Here is a 21964-nt window from a genome sequence, read left to right as displayed (position 1 = left end):
AGCAGTGTATTTGGGAGGTGATCCCAAGAAACACAGTAGAGGAGGGAGGGGAGGTCGGGAGGGAAGACAGCCAATTAGAGCTCAATGATAATAAGTGGGTTATCACTATGGGCAATGGGAGCTCCATCCCGCTGGAGATCCTCTGAAGAACCATACAGAATGCACCCCAGGTTGCTCGATCAACCCCCATCCCTTCTGCTTGGGTGTCCATCCTGGACCTCCTGACTCGTAGGCAGTTCTCCCCACCCACTGCCCATCCCAGCCCTTTGCAGGCCTGGAGAGCATCCTTAGGCAGAGAGATGCAGAAACCATCTGAGATGCCTGGCAGCCTGCTAAGGGATATGAACGGGGCATCCACCCTGGGAGGCAGAAGATTTAGCAAGTGAGGAGGGTGGCTCGGCAGAGACTGGGAGACCCTTCAGAGAGTACCACGGCTCCTGCAGACAGAAGCAAGCCACACGTGGTCACTGTCCTTCATGCCAGGTCCCCAGCCTTTATCCTCTCATCTCAAACTACCCCAAGCGGTCAGTGCTGCTGTTCCCTACCTTTTGCAGATGAGGAAACGAGGCTCAGGGAGCTCACACAACCCCTCAGTGGTAGAGCTGAGAACCAGAACTGGCTGGCCTGAAGTTCATGGTCTTTTCTCCTCCGTGGGGTCTCCTTCTCTGCCCTCTTTGCCTCCCAGTGCCTTCCTCAGCCTTCTCCCTGAGGCAGGGGCCTCACCAGCCTGCCCTGTTGCAGTTTCTAGAAGCCTGCTTGCTTGTAGAGGAAGGTGAGATAAAGGGAAATTCAGACCTATTAGTAGCACAAACTGCACACCTTGACCTGGGGTTTAGTAGGTTATAGAGGAGCCTGTGAGCATGTGAGTTCAGTGGTGCCAAGATGTCCTCTGCCCACAGAGGAAGCAAGAAAGAGGGTGCCTGTACCCCCTCGGACTCCCAACCTGAGGTTCTCAGATTTTCTCCATCTCCTACTCTTCTAGTGACTCCTGTGAGGGTGCTGAAAATCATTTAAGTTAGTGAATGACGCTTTCCACCTGACGCTTCCCCAAAGGGCTTCACAATTATCGCTTTAGGGGAAAGGCTAGGGCTTAGGAGGCAGCTAGGAGTGAAAAACCTAGAGGTGCGCTGGCTGGTCTGATGGCCCCTGACGGTGGGTGGCTCCTGAGTCTCAGATGAGTGGCTGGTCCAGATTGAGATGTGTTGTATGCGCAAAAAAGACACTAAGTTTCAAGTTGTAATGCAAAAAAAGAAGGTGTAAAAATCTCAATTTTTTTGGTTTTTTTCTTTTTTGAGAAGGAGTTTTACTCTTGTCGCCAAGGCTGGAGTGCAATGACTCGATCTCAGCTCACTGCAACCTCTGCCTCCTGGGTTCAAGTGATTCTCCTGCCTCAGCCTCCTGAGTAGCTGGGATTACAGGGATATGCCACCATGCCTGGCTAATTTTGTATTTTTAGTAGAGATGGAGTTTCTCCATGTTGGTCAGGCTGGTTTCGAACTCCTGACCTCAGGTAATCTGCCCACCTCGGCCTCCCAAAGTGCTGGGATTACAGGCGTGAGGCACCGCGCTTGGCCAGAAATCTCAATTTTTAACGTGGATTTTACATTGAAATGGTAGTATTTTGGGCATAATGAGTTAAACAAAATATAGCATTAAAATTCATTTCACCCGTTTCTTCCTATTTGTTTGCAGCTTCTACAAAATGCTAACTTATAAAGCAGCTTGCATTTTAATTTCTATTGGATGGCACTAAGATAACCTACAGATAACATTTAAAAATTTTAGTCGTAATTTTGACACTTAAAGTGATGAACGAATGGAACTATGGAAATGTTTTAGACCTATTTGCCCCATCCTGACCTATTTTCTGATGAAGGTGTGTCTCCATGTAATAAAAGACCAGAAACAGCAGCCGGAGCTTCCTGACACATCAGTAGGTGGCAAGCTCAGAGGAACAGGCTTGCCCAGCCAACTCTTCAGCTCTGTCCGAAAGAGACAGTTGGTACACAGTGCAAAAATGTGGGTGTCTCAGATAATGTTTTAGTTCATGTGAACAAACTTCACCAGCTCCAAAAGACCTTACTGGAATTCAGTGGGAATTTGGTTTTTGTTTGTTTGCTTTGTTTTCTTTTTTTTTTTTAGACAGAGTCTTGCTCTATTGCCCAGGCTGGAGTACAGTGGCTCCCATCTCGGCTCACTGCAGCTTCTGCCTCCTGGGTTCCAGTGATTCTCCTGCCTCAGCCTCCGAAGTAGCTGTAGCTAGGATAATAGGTACATGCCACTACACCTGGCTAATTTTTGAATTTTTAGTAGAGATGGGGTTTCACCATGTTGGCCAGGCTGGTCTCGACTTCCTGACCTCAGATGATCAGCCTGCCTCGCCCTCCCAAAGTACTGGCATTACGGGCATGAGCCACTGTGCCCTGGTCTTGCCTTTGACTGAGCTGTGAGTGTTGTATTTTTGCTGTTGGTTCTTATAAGTAAATGTTGTATTTAGGCCAGAAACAAAGATATAGACACTTAACATAAATATGACAGATCGTTAAATGAGGGGTGTGTTTGTTTGCAGTCCAATTAGACCAGGCCATGGCCAATTTAAAGAGTTATCTGGGACCCCAGGACCCTTTGTTGGAGAATTGTAGCTATAATATTGACGAGGTGGGCAAAGACAGTGAGATAGAGAATCAGGGTTAATATGCACCACCCCCTTCTCCCCCCCATCTCTTCCTATCCCCTGCAACTACTGAGCAAACAGGATATCTAAGGAAAGACTCAAAACACAAAGAAACATCTTGAAAAAGATCCAGGGAAACTAGAACCTGAAAATGTCTTACATTAATATCCAAGTAGATAAAAGAAAAGATTAGGACTTCTTTTTTGGCTGTGAGTTCACCCAAGAAAGGTAAATTGGAGGAGTGTGTGTGTGTGTGTGTGTGTGTGAGAGAGAGAGAGAGAGAGAGAGAGAAAGAGGAGAAGGGAGTGTTAGTTAAATGGTGTGGTGTCTTATTGAAGACTGAAAGAGAGAAACTGACCTGTGCAGAAAAACTCTGTAATATTTTGTGAAAATGTTATCAGCAAACAAGTGGCTATTTTCAATCCAAATTGTTTTAGGTGGGGTTTGGAAGCGGCTTCCCATCAAATGGTTTATTGAGGGAGGGCTGTCAACAGGGTCCTGTGAGGGCAGAGGATGAGCATGGGTTTTGCTGTTAGCTGGAGTGCAGCCTTGACCTCATCCCTGGGGGGATCTGGAGTGTGAATGGACTCCAGGATGGACCTGCTACAGGCAAGGTGGAGGCAGGGACTTTTTTTACCCCTATTTCAGTCTGACGTTGGCTGAGGACTGTGTCTGCCCCGGGTAAGGTCAGGCAGACACTCCTGAGCATCTGGAACGTCACTTGCCCAGTGCTGATTCCTTAAAGAAGGGGACAGCCAGAAACCGCACAACAGCTGGGGACAGGCACTGACCCAGAAAAGTGGTCTGGATGGGAAGCCAGCAGTGCAGCCACTATATAATTGAGGGAACTGCTGTACTTTAGTGAAGTTGACAGGATCACTGAGGCCAACATGGGAAATTCTGCCTGCTAACCAGCTCAAAATAGAGAGAGGGGACATGAACTTCCAGGAAATGAATGTATTCAGTTCATAGCCTGTGAAAAACATCATGGGCCTTTATATTTATAGGATATATATAGTATTTACAGGATATTCTTTTGGGGTTTATTTCAGTGTTTTAGGTTGAACAGGCTAGGATGCTTCCTAAGAATGGCTCTCTGTTGAAGTAAATTATTTGCTTTGGGAGGAGAGGGAGGCCATCTGTATTTTAGAGGAAAAAATAATAACCAGCCCTTGCAAGCACAAGACTCTGCACTGAGTGCCCACACCCTCCCTACTCAAAGGGTGCTCCGCGGACTGGCAGTGCCAGAGTCCTCAGGAGCGAGCACGCGGAAAATGCAGACTATTGCTTCGGAAGTGCCCAATGTGCCAAGCCCATCATTCAAGTCCAGCATTTATGGAAAGTGTTTTATTTTGCTCATTTGTAAAATGACTACATATTCTGTAAAAGATTTCAGACAATATAAAAAACTGCAGAGAAGACCGTGTAAAGGGCCATAAACAGGTGAGAAGGGCACACGCATCCGTGGGGCTCCCAGCTAAGGCTTTGCAGGGAGCCATGTGGCCCAGGGAGATCATAAACCCACGCTGGTTATAACTTAACAACGCTGGCTGGAATAAAGGAGGCAGTTCAGGGCTCATGCCATCCCTGGCGAAGCTGCTGAGTTCCACAGAGTGAAGCCGAGGAATTCCAGTTCTGAGGTCAGGGAGGTGGGGAGGCGGCACCAGCCCCACCCTCTAGGGCGCCTTCTGTCCTTATCTTCCATCGGGGGCTACATTCAGAGGGAGGAGAAGGCACACAAATCCCATCTTGATTAAAGAAGAGAAAACAATGGTGTCTTTGTTTGGAGCCCAAAGGGAAGAATTGACTAGATTGGGAAAAATGCAGATTGGGAGACGTTTGGAGTGGGGCAGATGGAGAAGAACGAATCAAGTCACCTCCACCCCTAGTGGCCTGAATGCTGTCATGCGGAATTGCCTGGTCCAGTTAACAAACCCTCGCGTCATTGTTTTATTTTTAATTTGTATTTTATCTTAATTTATTTTTTAGCTAAGAAGGTAATATGTTCATTAGGAGACAAAAGGAAAGAAAAAAATGTAAACTTCCTTCACATGCCAAGCCTCAGTTCCACGATTTAATTTTTTTCCCAAAACTTTTTAATGCTTATTGCTTTTTTCATATAATATGTATCTTGGAGCTGGGCGCGGTGGCTCACACCTGTAATCTCAGCCCTTTGGGAGGCCAAGGCGGGCTGATCACTTGAGGTCAGGAGTTTGAGACCGGCCTGGCCAGCATGGTGAAACCCTGTCTCCACTAAAAACACAAAAATTAGCTGGGCGTGGTGGTGGGCGCCTGTAATCTCAGCTACTCAGGAGGCTGAGGCAGGAGAATCGCTTGAACTCGGGAGGCAGAGGCTACAGTGAGCTGAGATGGTGCCACTGCACTCCGGCCTGGGCAACAGAGTGAGACTCCATCTCAAAATAATAATAATAATAATAATAATAATAATAATAAAAGAAATCATGACAAAATTTCCATTATTGAGGGACTGTGCTTTTCTATTCCCCAATTGATGACATTCGCTTCCATTTGCATATTTCCTTCCTTCCTCCCTTCCATCCTCCCTCCCTTCCTTCTTTTTTCTTTTCTTTTTTCTTTTCGTTCTTTCTCTCTCTCCCTTTCCTTTCCCTTCCCTTCCCTTCGCTTCCCTTTCCTTCCCTTCCTTTCCTTTCTTTCTCTTTCTCTCTCTCTCTCCCTTCCTTCCCTTCTTCCTCCCTTCCTTTCTTTCTTCTTTCCTTTCTTTCATTCAGGCAATCCTACCATGAGTATATCTTATATATCCTTTGCCTCCCTGTGTGAGTCTTCCTGTAGGATAATTTCCCTGATGTGGAATTGCTGGGCCAAAGGTAGATACACTATGATTTTTTTTATGGACATTGCCAAATTGCCCTCCGAGGAGGCTACCGTAAATGTCCACTCCCACAAGCATGCCTGTAAAAATCTTCTTGCTGAAGTTCACCTTCGGATAAAGTTCAGTAAAGGAGCAGTTGACCTATAGCAAGGAAAGCAACTAGAAGGTTCCAAAGTGAAGAATTTTCCTTGGGGATGTATGGCATGAAGCTTGATTTGCTATTAGGGTAAAAAATTTGAAAACAACAAACCTTTTTGATAACCCAATAAACAATATTTTTTGGACTAGGTAGGACAGGCTGATGGTACAAAATTCAAAAGAGCAGATGGCGAAAGCAGTCCCCCCCTCCTCCACCAACCACATTTTTAAAAATTATCCTTTTCTTTTGTTGTGAAATAAGTGACACATACAAAAGTATACATATAGGTACAGTTTAAAGACAAATCTGCAAAATACTCATGTGCCCAGCAGCCAGCTTATGTTTTTTGGGTTTTGTTTTGTTTTGTTTCTGAGATAGAGTCTTGCTCTGTTACCCAGGTTGCAGTGCAGGGGCGCCATCTCAGCTCACTGTAACCTTTGCCTCCTGGGTTCCAGTGATTCTCCTGCCTTGGCCACCCACGTAGCTGGGATTACAGGCACCCGCCACCATGCCCGGCTGAATTTTTTTTGTATTTTTTAGTAGAGGTGGGGTTTCACCATATTGGCCAGGCTGGTCAGCAGCCAGCTTATGAATGAGGCTTATCTGCATTACGTTGAGCTGTATCCAATTGAGAACTTAGTGTATCTCAGCTAATCCTCACAGCAGCCATGCAAGAGCTATGATACCCCTGTGACAGGTGAGGAAATGGCCTTTTGGACTGGAGCAGCCTGCCCCTGTTTCAGTTAATGAGCAGCAGATCTGCAGCCCGGCTTTTCAGTGGCCTTGGACTCACAGTCGTGTGGGTGTCAGTAGGTTAATGATATCTAGTGCATGGGTGGTGTTCTTCAGTTCCCATGTCCTGCTTTAGACACAGGCACGATTGGCCTTTGCGTGAGGGCACCAAGATGGGTGAACCTCAGTGGTGGGAGGGGCCTTGGCATCAGTCCCTCTTGCCCAGGACTCCTCTCTGGCCACCTTTGTCCCGCTGAGTGTGTGGGTGATGGGGGTGCTCTGGGAGGGAGGTGCTTGTTCCCAAACCTAGAAAGGGTCACCAAGGGGCTGCCGCATGGCAGTGCCTGCACCAATGAATGAGGGGTGAATGGTGGCGTTTACACTAGAAAATTGGGAAGCAGAAGTGCTGGGGCACAGAGCAGTGCATTTGGCAAAAGTCAGAAGTGCCGTAACTAGAGCTTTCTGGGCCTATGTCTCCTTTCCATCTCTGCCTGCGAGTCACTCATCTTCCAAGCCAGGCTCTAATTCCACCCCCTCCCTGGAAAAAATCCCCCACTGCCATCATCTCTGTTGTTTGCATGATGCAGGGCTTTGGAATCTTCTAGCCTTTGTTATCCAGGCCTTACTGGGTACTCTGCTCATAGAAGATGCTCAAAGGATGTGTTCACTGAAGAGAGGAAGGAGATGTGGCCCTGTGCACACGGGGCTGAGTGGTGGCCTGGCTGGCCTCTCCTAGGGGGCAGATCACCTTTGAGGATGGGAACCTCCAGGAGTTTGTTGTATCCAGGTTAAACCCTGATGTAAGTGTGCCAGCTTCCCCATATTTTTAGTTTGGATGTTTTAAAACAGCAGCGGGTTATGTCTACTAACTGGTGAAAGGAGCAATTAATCTCTGGGTGGATTTCTGCTCTGACAAGCTGAAGGTTTGAAGTCAGGTTTGCTGCTTGATCTGTTGGATAGCGGGAGCCAGCTGCTCACTGCTGCATGGGCCTAGAAGGCCGGGAAAACACCAAGTCTGCATTACAGTGCAAACATGAAAGCTAGAGCGGGCGCATTCCTTAGGAGAGAAGTCTGTAGCCCTTGCCTGTGTGGAAAACTAGTCCCAAAGATGTGACATTTCTTTCCTGGTACCAATAGAGTTCATTCATTCATTCAATATGTTGATTTTTTAAATATTGCCTTAAAACTTTCTTAACCTTGATTGGTGAGGGTTTTTTTGTTTGTTTGTTTTTTGTTTTTTTGAGATAGGGTCTGACTCTGTCATCCAAGCTGGAGTGCAGTGGCGCGATCATGGCTCACTGTAGCCTGAACTCCTAGGTTCAAGACATTTCTCCCACCTTAGCCTCCTGAGTAGCTGGGACCACAGGGGCATGCCACCATACCGAGCTAATTTTTTAGTTTTTTGTAGAGATGGGGATCTCCCCATGTTCGCCACGCTAGTCTGGAACTCCTGGACTCAAGAACTCCTGCCTTGGCCTGCCGAAGTGCTGGGATTACAGGCGTGAGCCATGCACCCATCCTAGAATAGTTTTAAGAGAAAAGGTGGGAGATTGATGGTCATTCCACTGCCCAGAAGGAACCACAGTTAATATGAAAATTATTATCATTAATACTGGCAGGTGGTTGGAGATGGGAAGTAGTACAGACAGGGATGCAATGACAAGTGTAAGCTTTCACCACCCTCCAGACCTTCTCTCCAGAACCCCAGGTTTATGTTTCAGAAAAATATACATACGTGCATATGCCAATGTGAATGTGCATTTATTTAGAACGCTCGTTTTCATACTTGGCTGTGCACTAGAGCTTCCTGGGGAAGCTTTAAAAAATTCTCCTGCTCAGGCAACACCCAGAGATGACATATATTTATTAATCTTAAAATATATATGTAGGCCGGGTGCGGTGGCTCATACCTGTCATCCCAGCACTTTGGGAGGCCGAGGCAGGTGGATCTCCTGAGATCAGGAGTTCAAGATCAGCCTGGCCAACATGGTGAAACCCCGTCTCTACTAAAAAAAATACAAAAGTTAGCCGGACATTGTGGTAGGCACCTGTGGTCTCACCTATTCGGGAGGCTGAGGCAGGAGAATCGCTTGAACCCGGGAGGCGGAGGTTGCAATGAGCCGAGATCGTGCCACTGCGCTGCAGCCTGGGAGACAGAGCAAGCCTCCTTCTCAAAAAATAAAATAAAATAAAATAAAATAAAATAAAATGTATGTATATATAATTTGTAGAAAACATGAAGGATCACAAGAAACTTGAGAGTCAGGACTAGGGAAGGAGAAGTGCATGGGTGACAAAAGGATCTTTTCTGTTTTTTTTTTTTTAATTTACTGCTGTTTTTCACCGTAAAACTGGGGGTATATTACTTTTAAATTTAAACAACTATTAATAGTAACCTTTGATTATTTATTTTGTTTGTTTATTTATTTTGAGACAGGGTCTCGCTCTATTGCCCAGGCTGGAGTGCGGTGGCACTATCTCAGCTCACTGCAATCTCTGTGTGCTGGGTTCAAGCAATTTTCGTGCCTCGTTCTCCCAGGTAACTGAGATTACAGATGTGGGCCACCACACCAGGCAAATTTTTGTATTTTTAGTAGAGATGGGGTTTCACTGTGTTGGCCAGGCAAGTCTCGAACTCCCGACCTCAGACAATCCACCCAGCTCGACCTCCCAAAGTGCTGGGATTACAGGCGTGAGCCACCGCACCCAGCCTATTTTTTATATTTTAATAAAAGGTAACTATTAGGGCCAGGCACAATGGTTCATGCCTGTAATCTCAGCACTTTGGGAAGCCAAGGCAGGTGAATCACCTGAAGTCGAGAGTTTGACACCAGCCTGGCCAACACAGTGAAACCCTGTCTCTACTAAAAATACAAAAATTAGCTGGCTGCGCCTGGCACTGTGGCTCACACCTGTAATCCCAGCACTTTGGGAGGCTGAGGTGGGCGGATCACCAGGTCAGGAGATCGAAACCATCCTGGCTAACATGGTGAAACCCCGTCTCTACTAAAAATACAAAACATTAGCCGGGCGTGGTGGTGGGCGCCTGTAGTCCCAGCTACTCGGGAGGCTGAGGCAGGAGAATGGCGTGAACCCGGGAGGCAGAGCTTGCGGGGAGCCGAGATCACGCCACTGCACTCCAGCCTAGGCGATACAGCGAGACTCTGTCTCAAAAAAAAAAAAAAAATTAGCCGGCTGTGGTGGTGGGCACCTGTAGTCCCAGCTACTCGGGAGGCTGAGGCAGGAGAATTGCTTGAACTCAGGAAGGAGAGGTTGCGGTGAGCCGAGATCTTGATGCTGCACTTCAGCCTGAGTGACAGAGCAAGACTCAGTTTCAAAAAAATAAAATAAAATATTAAAAATAAAACTGCAGCTTCCTAGTCCCAGCCCCTGACCTAGTGCCTGGTCCCTGAGGCAGGTCCAGGAATCTGTACAGGGTCTGCGGGTTCCTCCAGGTGGCATCCCTCCTGTCTTTAGGCTCTAAGATGGTCTCATGGCTGTGGCAGTGGCCCCTTTGTGCTCCATGCACCCCCAGTACCAGATTCACCCTCTCTCAGCCTCCGTGCTTTTGTGACTGTGTCTCCTTCACAGCCGTAACCTCTCTTTGAGAGCCTAAGTTAGACCTTACTATGGTGATTTCTTAATTTTATTTATTTATTTACTTATTTATTTTTTTGGAGACGGAGTCTCACTCTGTCGCCCAGGCTGGAGTGCAGTGGCACAATCTCGACTGACTGCAACCTCTGCCTCCTGGGTTCAAGCAATTCTCCTGCCTCAGCCTCCCCAGTAGCTGGGATTATAGGCATGTGCCACCATGCCTATCTAATTTCTGTATCTTTAGTAGAGATGGGGTTTTTCCAGGCTGGTCTCAAACTCCTGACCTCAGGTGATCCACCCACCTCAGCCTCCCAAAGTGCTAGGATCACAGATGTGAGTCACTGTGCAGCACCCAGACAATTCGTTTCTTAAAGCCCAATAAAACTTGCTGATATGACCTACAGGAATTTCCTAGAATCTGTCATGTGAGATTTCAGCTTAGTGTGCTTGCTTCTGTCACATACCAGTCTCAACCTTTTAAAAAAAAAATTCAACTTTGATTTTAGATTCAGGGGGTGCATGTGCAGGTTTGTTTATATGGGTACATTGCATGACGCTAAGATTTGGGGTCCAGATGATCCTGCCACCTAGGTAGTACACGTAATACCCATTGGGATGTCTGTCAGCCCTTGGCCCCTCCCTCTGGTAGTCCCCAGTGTCTGTTGTTCCATCTTTAAGTCCCAACCTTCTTTTTGAGTGTGAGCCTCCTGTTCAGCCACTGGCTCAAGGGGTGACCTTTGCCAGTGTAGAGTACTGAGCTGGGTGTGCTCTGAGGTCTCTGCCCTGCCACTACCTTACGTGACCTCAGGCAAGACCACAACCAGAATCTTAAAGACCATAATCGGTAGCTCCTGAAAGCCAAGTTAAATGCTGAAATATCCAGTGACGTTTGTTAAAAATAGATTGCTGGGCCTGGCACGTTGGCTCACGCCTATAATCCCAGCGCTCTGGGAGGCCGAGGCGGGCGGATCACGAGGTCAGGAGATCGAGACCATCCTGGCTAACGTGGTGAAGCCCCGTCTCTACTAAAAATACGAAAAATTAGCCGGGAGTGGTGGCAGGCACCTGTAGTCCCAGCTACTCGGGAGGCTGAGGCAGGAGAATAGTGTGAACCCTGGAGGTGGAGCTTGCAGTGAGCCAAGATCTCACCACTGCACTCCAGCCTGGGCAACAGAGCCAGACTCTGTCTCAAATAAATAAATAAATAAATAAATAGATTCCTGATTCCTACCCCAGACCCACTGAGTTGGTCTTAGGAGAAGTGAGTTAAAATTTTCAAAAGCTCTCCAGGTGATTCTGAGGCTCTGGCAAGTACGTAAAATACTGCAGTGTCCAGGCTCATCTAAATAGTCTGTTGCATACACGCAGAGTCCATGTTTATATTCTTTATCTGACATTCTGCCACACACATCAGGGTGAGTACCAGTCGTGGAGGTAGGAGCGGCAGTGCTTTGATGAGGCTGAACTCCCTGCTCTATGTTGTACCTGTGAAATCTCAGCTAGAAGGCAGGTCTAATGTTAGCCCAGTTCTAACGCCAGCATGATATCTTGTTTGGAAATGATTTTCATAACTGCAACAAATGCCTCAGTATCCTGCCAGTGGCCTGGGCATCTGCCATTTCTGGGCACACAGTCCAAGTGGCAACTGCCCACCCTTGCACCTCTGCTGGAGAGGTTTCCTGCTGGAGCCCAGTGTGTCTGTACAAGGCAGGCAGAAGTGCTGGGGATGGAGAATCAAAGCCACCCAGGAGCAGCCGGCAGCCAGTGACTGACCTCAGCTCCTGGAGGGGCAAGATGACGCCAAGGTGTGTGCCACACTGTCTCCCTGCATTGCACAACAGGACTGGACCCTGGTAACTGGCTGGGTAGCTCCCCCTGTACTGGATCCTACCCCTCCCTGCCTCACATCTTTGTTGCCCTATAGGTTATTCCCAGGATCACCTCTCAAATAAACTACTTGTACTGGAATCTTTGTCCCAGGCTCTGTTTCTGGGAAAACCCAAATTAATTTTTTTTTTTTTAATGGAGTCTCACTGTTGCCCAGGCTAGAGTGCAGTGGCTCGATCTCAGCTCACTGCAACCTCCGCCTCCTGAGTTCCAGTGATTCTCCTGCCTCAGCCTCCCGAGCTGCTGGGACTACAGGTGCTCACCACCATGCCTGGCTAATTTTTTGTATTTTCAGTAGAGACGGGGTTTCACCATGTTGGCCAGGCTGGTCTCGAACTCCTGACCTCAAGTCATCTGCCCGCCTTGGCCTCCCAAAGTGCTGGGATTACAGGCGTAAGCCACTGCACCTGACCTGAATTAATTTTTTTTTAAAAAGTGTACTTTGCTCACAATAATATGAAAACATTAATGTATGCGAGTTGGAAGAATGAAAACCTTCCTTCCTAAAGCCGGTGGTTTTTGTTTGTTTGTTTGTTTTTGGCTTTTTTCCCTATGTTGGCATCTGTTTGTGTTAGGTTTGCTGAGGTGGATGCTATGATTTTTTGTAGACAGTTTTGTCTCCTGCTGTAACCATTGTCCTCATGCTGCCATGAATCCTTGGTCAGGATGACTTTTACTGGCTTCATAGTTGGGTGGTTCTGGCTTGGCCATGACCAATCGATGCTGTTTCTGTCGTCCTTGCAGGCATTCGTCCCTATAAATGCAACGTCTGCAATAAAGCCTTCACCCAGCGCTGCTCTCTGGAGTCCCACCTGAAGAAGATCCACGGGGTGCAGCAGCAGTACGCCTATAAGCAGCGGCGGGACAAGCTCTACGTCTGCGAGGATTGCGGCTACACGGGCCCCACCCAGGAGGACCTGTACCTTCACGTGAACAGTGCTCACCCAGGCAGCTCGTTTCTCAAAAAGACATCTAAAAAACTGGCAGCCCTTTTGCAGGGCAAGCTGACGTCCGCACACCAGGAGAATACCAGCCTGAGTGAGGAGGAGGAGAGGAAGTGAGGAGAAGGAAGGGGAGGACAGACGTTCACACTGCCACGTATGTCTACGTGGATTTTTGGTTTTCAGCGTCCCCCACCCCGCTGGCTCTTCTTAATTAGAAGTGACCAGTTCACCTCTGTGTCCTTTTGAAACATCAGCAGTAGGGTCTGTTCCAAGGTTGTTAGTTACCGTAGTGACATCAGGCCCTGTAACCTGTGTCCTGTCTGGCGCAGTTGCTCGCATTCACCAAAGTTTGTTTTCCATGATCCTGATGGCCAAGAGCACCGTGTGGGATTCTTTTTCCCTCCCCAAGGATTTTCACACATGGAAGGAGAGGTATTTCTTAGAGAGATCATCATTTTATGGTGCCTTGAAATAAAAATACTTCTACTTGAAATGCTGTTTAAGCAAGGAAAATGAATTTTGTTATTCTGAAAGAGTTTACAGAAACTATTTTAATAAATGAAATGTTCTTGTGAAGCTTTTAAAAGCAAAATGGAACATTGACCTACAGCTCTTTGTTCAGGGCTTATTGTGTGATGTTTAATTTCAGGTTATTGAGGTGGGGAGGTTGATTACTTTGTATTAGTTGTGTGGGTTTGAAGAAGCAGATCTTCCTCTTTTTTTTTTTTGTTCTTGAGACAAGTTCTCACTCTGTTGCCCAGGCTTGGGGTGCAGTGGCATGATCATGGCTCACTGCAGCCTTGACCTCCTAGGCTCAGGTAATCCTCCCACTTCAGCCTCCCAAGTAGCTGGGACTACAGGTGTGTGCCACTATGCCCAGCTAATTTTTGTATTTTTTGTAGAGATGGAGTTTTGCTATGTAGTCCAGGCTGAGAAGCAAATCTTGAGTGTTGGGTGGAAGAACAAATGGCCAATTGGAAAAACCTGCACTGAGGGACTGGCTCACGCAGGCTGGTGGGCAGAGATGCCTGGGGGTGGCATGGCAGGGAACTCAACTCTTGGGTCTCTTTTTATGGGCCTGGTCTCTTTTTCTGCAGAGGTTTTGGCTTTCTGCGGTTAGGATGCACTGGCTGAAGGCTCTTCTCCCTCCCTTGAATGAGCTTTGGGGCCAACCCTGGAGAATGAGGAATGCTGGCTCCTCACTTACAGGCGGGATAACAATGCCAGAAGTTCCCTCAAGGTGCGTGACAGCCGAGTGCAGTGACCTCTGCTACCTCCATCTCCTCACCTTGAAGGCCTGCGTCAGAGCCATGGGAGGCAAGACCCTGATAGGGTAAAACGTGTGCAGCTGGCCATGCGGGGCAGGGGAGGAGGTTTCCTCATCCTGTCTGCCTGGGAGGGTATTTGCCTCAGGCTGGGAGCTGCTGCCTGAATTGAGTAGGAAGTTTGGATCACCTACACCCCAATCACCTACACCCCAGTCACCAACACCCTGATCATCTACATCCCTATCACAGATACTCCAATCACCTACACCCCATCACCTACACCCTGATCACCTACACCATGGTCACCAACACCCCATCACCTACATCCTGATCACCTACACCCTGGTCACCAACATCCCATCACCTACACCTCAATCACCTTGACCCCGATCACCTACACTCCATCACCTATACCCTGGTCACCTACACCCCGATGACCTACACCCCAGTCACTTACACCCCATTACCTACACCCTGATCACCAACACCCCATCACCTACACCTCTATCACCTTTACCCCAATCACCTACATCCCATCACCTACACCCCGATCACCTATAACCCATCACCTACACCACGATCATCTACACTCCATCACCTACACCCTGATCACCTATACCCCAATCACTTATACCCTGGTCACCTATGCCCCGATGACCTACACCCCATCACCTACACCTCTATCACCTTGACCCCAATCACCTATATCCCATCACCTACACTCCGATCACCTTTACCCCATCACCTATACCTCATCACCTACACCCCATCACCTATACCCCATCACACCCTGATCACCTACACCCTGATTACCAACACCCCATCACCTACACCTTGATCACCTTGACCTCATCACCTATACCCCATCACCTACACCTCAGTCATCTATACCCCATCACTTATACCCTCATCACCTACACCCCAATCACCTACACCATGATCATCTACAACCTGATCACAGATACTCCAGTCACCAACACCCCATCACCTACACCCTGATCACCTACACCATGGTCACCAACACCCCATTGCCTACATCCTGATCACCTACACCCTGGTCGCCAACATCCCATCACCTACACCTCAATCACCTTGACTCCAATCATCTACACCCTGATCACCTATATCCCATCACCTACACCTTGATCATCTATACTCCATCACCTACACCCTGATCACCTACACCCCAATCACCTATACCCTGGTCACCTACACCCCAATGACCTATACCCCAACTACTTATACCCCATCACCTACACCCTGATCACCAATACCTCATCACCTACACCTCTATCACCTTGACCCCATCACCTACATCCCATCACCTACACCCCAATGACCTACACCCAAATCACCTACACCCTGATCACCTACACCCCACCACCTGCACCTCATAACCTACAACCCATCACCTACACCCCATCACCTATACCCCATCACACCCTGATTACCTATACCCTGATCACCAACAACCCATCACCTACACCTTGATCATCTTGACCCTCATCACCTATACCCCTTCACCTACACCCCATCACCTACACCGTATCATTACACCCTGATCATCTACACCCCGGTCACCTATACCCCATCACTTACACCCTTATCACCTACACCCCGATCACCAACACCCCATCACCTACACCTTGATCACCTTGACCCCATCACCTACACCTTGATCATCTATACCCCATTACCTATACCCCAGTCTCCTACACCCCATCACCTACATCCTGGTCACCTATACCCTGATCACCTACACCCCACCACCTACACCCCATTGTCTTTTTTGCCCACTTCCTGTCCCCTGGGCACCACCTGGGCCACTTCTCGGTCTAGGGAAACATCCAGATGAGGAGGCCCTTGTCTTATTTTCTGTCTCCCCGCTTCCTCCTCTCTTCCCTTTCCCCTCCCTCCTTTCCTTCCACCTTCTTCTCTCCTTCTCTCCCACACTGTGCGCCAGGCGTTATGCCAAGATCTGGACATTTTCAGTGACATATCCTATAGCTTGAGTCAACATTTCTCTTTCAATTCAGTGCTTTTGTTTCAGAAGAAAAGGAAACAAATGCTTTTTGGGCAGTGAGCTAGGTAGCCCTCACTGGGCAGATGTTTTCTGGAAGAATCCTCAGAGCGCCCCTGGGGTCACATCCCTGTTTCCATGAGTAGATGAGGCAACTGCAGAGGCTGTCCTCTGGCGGTCAGAGGCAGAGGCCAGGAATCCTAAGTCTAGTTAGAACACCTCTATTTTCCCCCTCTCTCCTCACCCTCCCTTCAAAAAAGAAAGCAAAGGCCTCAGGCTGGACTGGGACCATGCAGAGGCAGGTATGAGACCAGGAGTGACTAGGGGGTCCTCATCCCTCCAGTGTTTGAACTGGCAAGTTTCAGGGACCATGGGGCCTTGCCCCGCCTCATCTGAAGTTCTGGGTTCCTGGGCTGAGGCTGTGGCACAAAACAGTCTAAATGGCCCCATCCAGGCAGCAGCAGCAGCAGCAGGGGTTGAAGCTGGCACTCAAGTGTGTCATAGGTGCAGCCTCCCAGGACAGCCAGCGCTGAGGCTCAACCCTGACTCCAGAGGGCAGACTACTAACATTGTGTTCTCTCTTAGTACCTGCTGCCCAGGAAGGCACTGCTGGAAGGTGGTTGATTTGCTTTCTCCTTGGTTATCTGGGTCATGTAGACAACAAAAGTGAGCATTCTTAGAAAGGAATATCCAAATGACAGGCTGGGGCAGCTGGCCTGTGCCTGTTTTGCACAGGGAATTGTGAACCAGCTAACATTCTCTTTAGGGTCAGGTTTTTATTAAACAGAGCTCTTGGTTGCAAGGGACAGAAACCCAGTGTAAAACAAATTTAGCAGAAAAGGGAATGTAATAGCTGAAAAGCCTAGGGTTGTTCCAGTTTCAGGGGTGGCCAGATCTGGTGCTTATGTGATGTCATCTTCTCCTACCTCCCTCTCCATCTTTTAGCTCAATTTCCCCCATAGTGACTTCTTTCTCAGGCAGGCGCAAATGGAGGCTGGATGGCCACCCACAGCTCTGGACTTCTGCCTCACAGTGCAGTCACTCAGTAGGAGGGTTTCTCTTTCAGGCTAAGATCTTGGGCAGATTTGGCTCTGGGACCCACCCTCAACTAATTACTGTGCCCTGGGAAATGTGTGGCTCTCTTAGCCCAGGCCTAAGCCCCTCCCTCCCCTAAACTGAGTGGAGAGAGCCCAGGTCAGCTACATCCCTGGTCTGGGAGCAGTGGGAAAGGGATTCTCCAGCAGAAAATCAGGACTCCACGGCCAGAAGAGGAAGTGGACGTTGGACGGCTAGGCTAGTTAAGATAAGGCATGGCTGGGCCGGGTGCAGTGGCTCACACCTGTAATCCCAGCACTTTGGGAGGCAAAGGCAGGAGGATCAGTTGAGGTCAGGAGTTTGAAACCAGTCTGACCAACATGGTGAAACCCCATCTCTACTAAAACTACAAAAATTGGCTGGGCATGGTGGTGGCATGTGCCTGTAATCCCAGCTACTCAGGAGGCTGAGGCACGAGAATCGCTTGAACCCGGGAGGCAGAGGTTGCAGTGAGCTGAGATGGTGCCACTGCACTCCAGCCTGGTGACAGAGCAAGACTCCATCTCTAAAACAAAACAAAACAAAAAAACAGATCAGGCATGGCTGCTGTAACAAAGATTCCCAACACACCTACGGCTTAAAGAGAGAGTGTTGTTTCTCACGTAGTTGTTCTGGGTTGGGAGTTCTCCATGCCATCACTTGAGGGCCCAGAGTTTCTCCTTGTGATGGTCTGCCATACCCTAAGATAATGCCATCATATGCGTGGTAGAAGCTGGGTTTCTGTGGGTCTCAGCTGATAGGAAAGTTGTCTTGAAGAAGCAAATCTTGAGTGTTGGATGGAAGAACAAACAACTGATTGGAAAAACCTGCACTGAGGGTCTCACGCAGGCTGGTGGGCAGAGACACCTGGGGGTGACTTGGCAGGGAGCTCAACAATTTGGGCTCTTTTTAAGGCCCAGTCTCTCCTCTTTTAAATGTATTTTTAGTTCACCCAGAAGTCAATTCTGAGGCAAGGATTAAAGTTCAAGTGGATTGTTTAGGAAGCAAGCCCAGAAAGTATCTGCAGGGGATTGGGGAGGTGTGACAGGAAGAAAAGTGCTCATGTGGGGAACAGAATCAAAGAAGTTACTGCTGTGGGTAACTGTGCTTAATTGTCCTGGGCCCTCTGGGAGGTAGTACAGCACATGTCTCCGAGTTATCCCACTGCAGATGCGTAGGACACTGTCTGCAACTTTCCATCCATCATTGGTTGAAGGCTGCTGACATTAGAGCCCTTCCAACTTGCCCTGTGCACTGGCCAAGCATGCTTCCTGTGCCAGGAAAATCTCCAGAGGTTAGCTGTAAGCAGCTTTCAGCACATAGACCTAAAAGCTGGCAAAACCCAGCGAGATGATGATTGTGTCTGGTACAGGTGTGGAAGGGTCACAGCCCCCACCTGAAGACACTGGCCTGGGTATGGCCCTTCCATTCCCATTCCATAGGGAGAATTTAGTCACATTAACTAGAGGGGTGGAGAAAAGCAGGCGTCTCAGCCACAACACTTCTGTGCAGCAGAATGGGGATGGATTATGGTGGGTGACTGAAAGTCTTTACCATGGCAGGTAAAGCCAACTGACGTCCACTCTAGCCTTTTTTGCTCCCTCCTCCTCCCAACTCTATTTACCTGTCCTGCTCTCAGCCAGTTGCTTGGAAATCCAGCCAAAGTGCCCAAAATCATGACTTAGGGTTCTCAGGCTGGCAGCCCTGGAGCCTTGGGTCTGAAGGTGCTGGGGATGGAGACCCATGGGCTATAACTTGTACCGAGTCCACCCAGCACTATCTGCTTTACGTTGGTGTTAGTTGAGCACCGTGCGGATATGCTGACGCTTGGGCTAGTCAGAAGTGCCTACTGGTCTTTCATTTTGGAGAAAGGGATCTGTTTTCAATCAATGTGATTTATTGTGAATGTCTTAAGTTGGGTCCTAGAAGCGGAGTCTGAGACAAGGATTCTGGGGTAAGTGATTTATTGAGGGAGGCTCTCAGGAGAAATCAAGAAGGAGGTGAGGGAAGTGAGGGACAGCAGAGGAAGGAACTCAGCAAAGATACAGGGTCGGCTGACGTCCAGCCTTGGCCTGATTCCAGGCACCTCTGGAGTATGAATGGCACGACCAAAGTTGTCCCACCTTGAGGCAAGGGGGCCCGTCATCAGCTATGGGCTTCCCTGGTCAGGGAAGGCATAACCACTGGGCATTTCCAGCAACAGCAACTGTGGGCTGTTTAGTAGTCAGTGCTCTGAGCAGCTGCAGGCTGGCTCTCTAAAGCTCACCAAGCAGGGGAAGAGAGAAATCACAGGGACAGATTCTTAGGGGTGAAAAAGACTGAGGTCCACAGAATCCGGCTACATCCCTTTGGAACATTTGCATTTTGATAAAGGACTTGCTTTTGGAGCTAAGGAGTGAATCACTTATTGCAAATTATGTGGCATTTTCAGAAGAATACAATAATATATAAAAACGTACACAAAGGAAAGTCGTATCTGCAAATGCGTCCCTTATCCGCCAAGCCTATACCTTTGTAATTAACCACTGTTATTAGCTCCTTCTGTAACTTTCCTGTTTCTTTATCCATATATAAGCAAACATGAATGTGTGTATTCTTGCCATCCACTGTTTCTTCTTCTTTTAGCATTTTAATTAGCAGATAGCGTACTATACATACTGTTTGGCACCTTGCATTTTTCTTTTTTCTTTTTTTTAAATTTTAAATTTTAATTGTTGGTACACAGTAGGTATATATACATTTTTCTTTTAATAGTACATCTAGTAGTTCTTTCCAAAATAGTACAAAAAAGTGTTCTCATACAAAAAATTAGCCAGGCATGGTGGTGTGTACCTGTACTCCCAGCTACTCGGGAGGCTGAGGCAAGAGAATTGCTTGAACCTGGGAGGCAGAGGTTGCAGTGAGCCAAAATTGTGTCACTGCACTCCAGCCTGGGCGACAAAGTGGGACTCCATCTCAAACAAAACAAAACAAACAAAAAAGTGTTCCTATTCTTCTTTACAGCTATCTGGTATTGTATTATATGGATGTGCCATAACTTAGGCTACCAGTCTTCTATTGATAGGCAGTAACATTATTTCCAATGTTTTGCTACTATGGAGAAGGCTATAATGAGTAACTTTATATATATGTCATTTCGTATAGGAGCAAATATATCTGTGGGATAAATTCCCAGAAATGCAATGGTTAGAGCTAACAATTTCATACAATTAAGGGTCATTTGTAGTTCCTTCTTCTGTGAACTGCCTAAATGCCCCTTTTTCCACTGGGGTGTTGGTCTTTTTCTCTGCCTAACTTCTAGGAGTTTTTTCAAAACATATCAGGAAGTTTGGCCCGTTATGATGTAAGCTGCTGGTTTTTATAATGTTGATGGATGTGGCCCGATTACCCTACCCAGAGGCTGTACTGTTTGTGATGTGTGAGAGTACCCGTGACCTCACCATCCTGCCAGTGTTGTCTTGCCATGCTTTGGGATGTTTGCCAATCTGATATGGAAGAAATAGTTTTTTGGTGTAGTTTTATTTTATATTTTTGTTATATTTGAGAGAGAGTGAATGTTTTTTCATATGATTAAGGGCCATTTGTACAGTCTATGTCCACAGATGCTCAAGTCCCTGATATAAAATGGTGTAGTATTGGCTGGTTACCATGGCTCACACCTGTAATTCCAGCCCTTTGGGAGGCCAAGGCAGGCAGATCACTTGAGCTCAGGAGTTCAAGACCAGCCTGGGCAACATGGGAAAATCCTACCTCTACCAAAACAACAAAAAATTTTCCAGGCTGGTGGCACAGGCCTGTAGTCCCAGCTACTCAGGAGGCTGAGGTGGGAGGATCACTTGAGCCTGGGAGACAGAGGTTGCAGTGAGCCGAGATCGCTCCACTATACTCCAGCCTGGGTGACAGAGTAAGACCCCATCTCAAAAAAAAAGGTGTAGTATTTGCATATAACCTACATTATATCCTTCCATATATATATGTGTGTGTGTGTGTGTGTGTATCCATATATATATATGGATATATAACTTCTAGGAGTTTGGGCGATCTTTTCAAAATATATCAGGAAGTTTGGCCCATTATGATGTAAGTTGCTGGTTTTTTTTTTTTTTTTTTGAGGCGGAGTCTCGCTCTGTCAACCAGACTGGAGTGCAGTGGCCTGATCTCAGCTCACTGCAAGCTCCGCCTCCCGGGTTTACGCCATTCTCCTGCCTCAGCCTCCCAAGTAGCTGGGACTACAGGCGCCCGCCACCTCGCCCGGCTAGTTTTTGTATTTTTAGTAGAGACGGGGTTTCACCGTGTTAGCCAGGATGGTCTCGATCTCCTGACCTCGTGATCCACCCGTCTCGGCCTCCCAAAGTGCTGGGATTACAGGCTTGAGCCACCGCGCCCGGCCAGTTGCTGGTTTTTATAATGTTGATAGATATGACCCAATTATATATATATATACACACACACACATATATATACACACACACATATATACACACACACACACATATATACACACACACATATACACACACACACATATATGTGTGTGTTTTTAAAGATGAGGTCTCACTATGTGGCCCAGGCTTGTCTCAAACTCCTGAACTCAAGTGATCCTCTCGCCCCAGCCTCCCAAAGTGCTAGGATTACAAGCATAAGCCACCACACCCAGCCCTTCCATGTACTTTAAATCATCTGTAGATTACTTACAACACCTAATACTATGTAAATGCTATATAAATAGTAGTTATGCTTTATTGTTTTTTATTTGTATTATTTTTATTAGGTTTTTT

General features: G+C 47.6%; 1 protein-coding gene across 2 annotated transcripts in view; it reads left to right on the top strand.

Moving 5' to 3' along the window:
* OVOL2 (ovo-like zinc finger 2) overlaps positions 1-13317 on the top strand; it is a 38873-nt gene extending 25556 nt beyond the window's left edge. For both annotated transcript variants that reach the window (XM_011962911.1, XM_011962904.1), the window contains exon 3: positions 12625-13317. In XM_011962911.1, the coding sequence (XP_011818301.1) occupies positions 12625-12941 (317 nt within the window). In that variant the 3' untranslated portion in view covers positions 12942-13317. The remainder of the gene's footprint in view (positions 1-12624) is intronic.
* The last annotated feature ends 8647 nt before the right edge of the window (positions 13318-21964 follow it).

This window comes from Colobus angolensis, unplaced genomic scaffold (assembly GCF_000951035.1).
Source record: "Colobus angolensis palliatus isolate OR3802 unplaced genomic scaffold, Cang.pa_1.0 Scaffold117, whole genome shotgun sequence".
In the NCBI taxonomy this organism is placed as follows: Eukaryota; Metazoa; Chordata; class Mammalia; order Primates; family Cercopithecidae; genus Colobus; species Colobus angolensis.
Note: the sequence above shows the minus strand (reverse complement) of the source record. Positions and strands in the feature narration are given on the sequence as shown.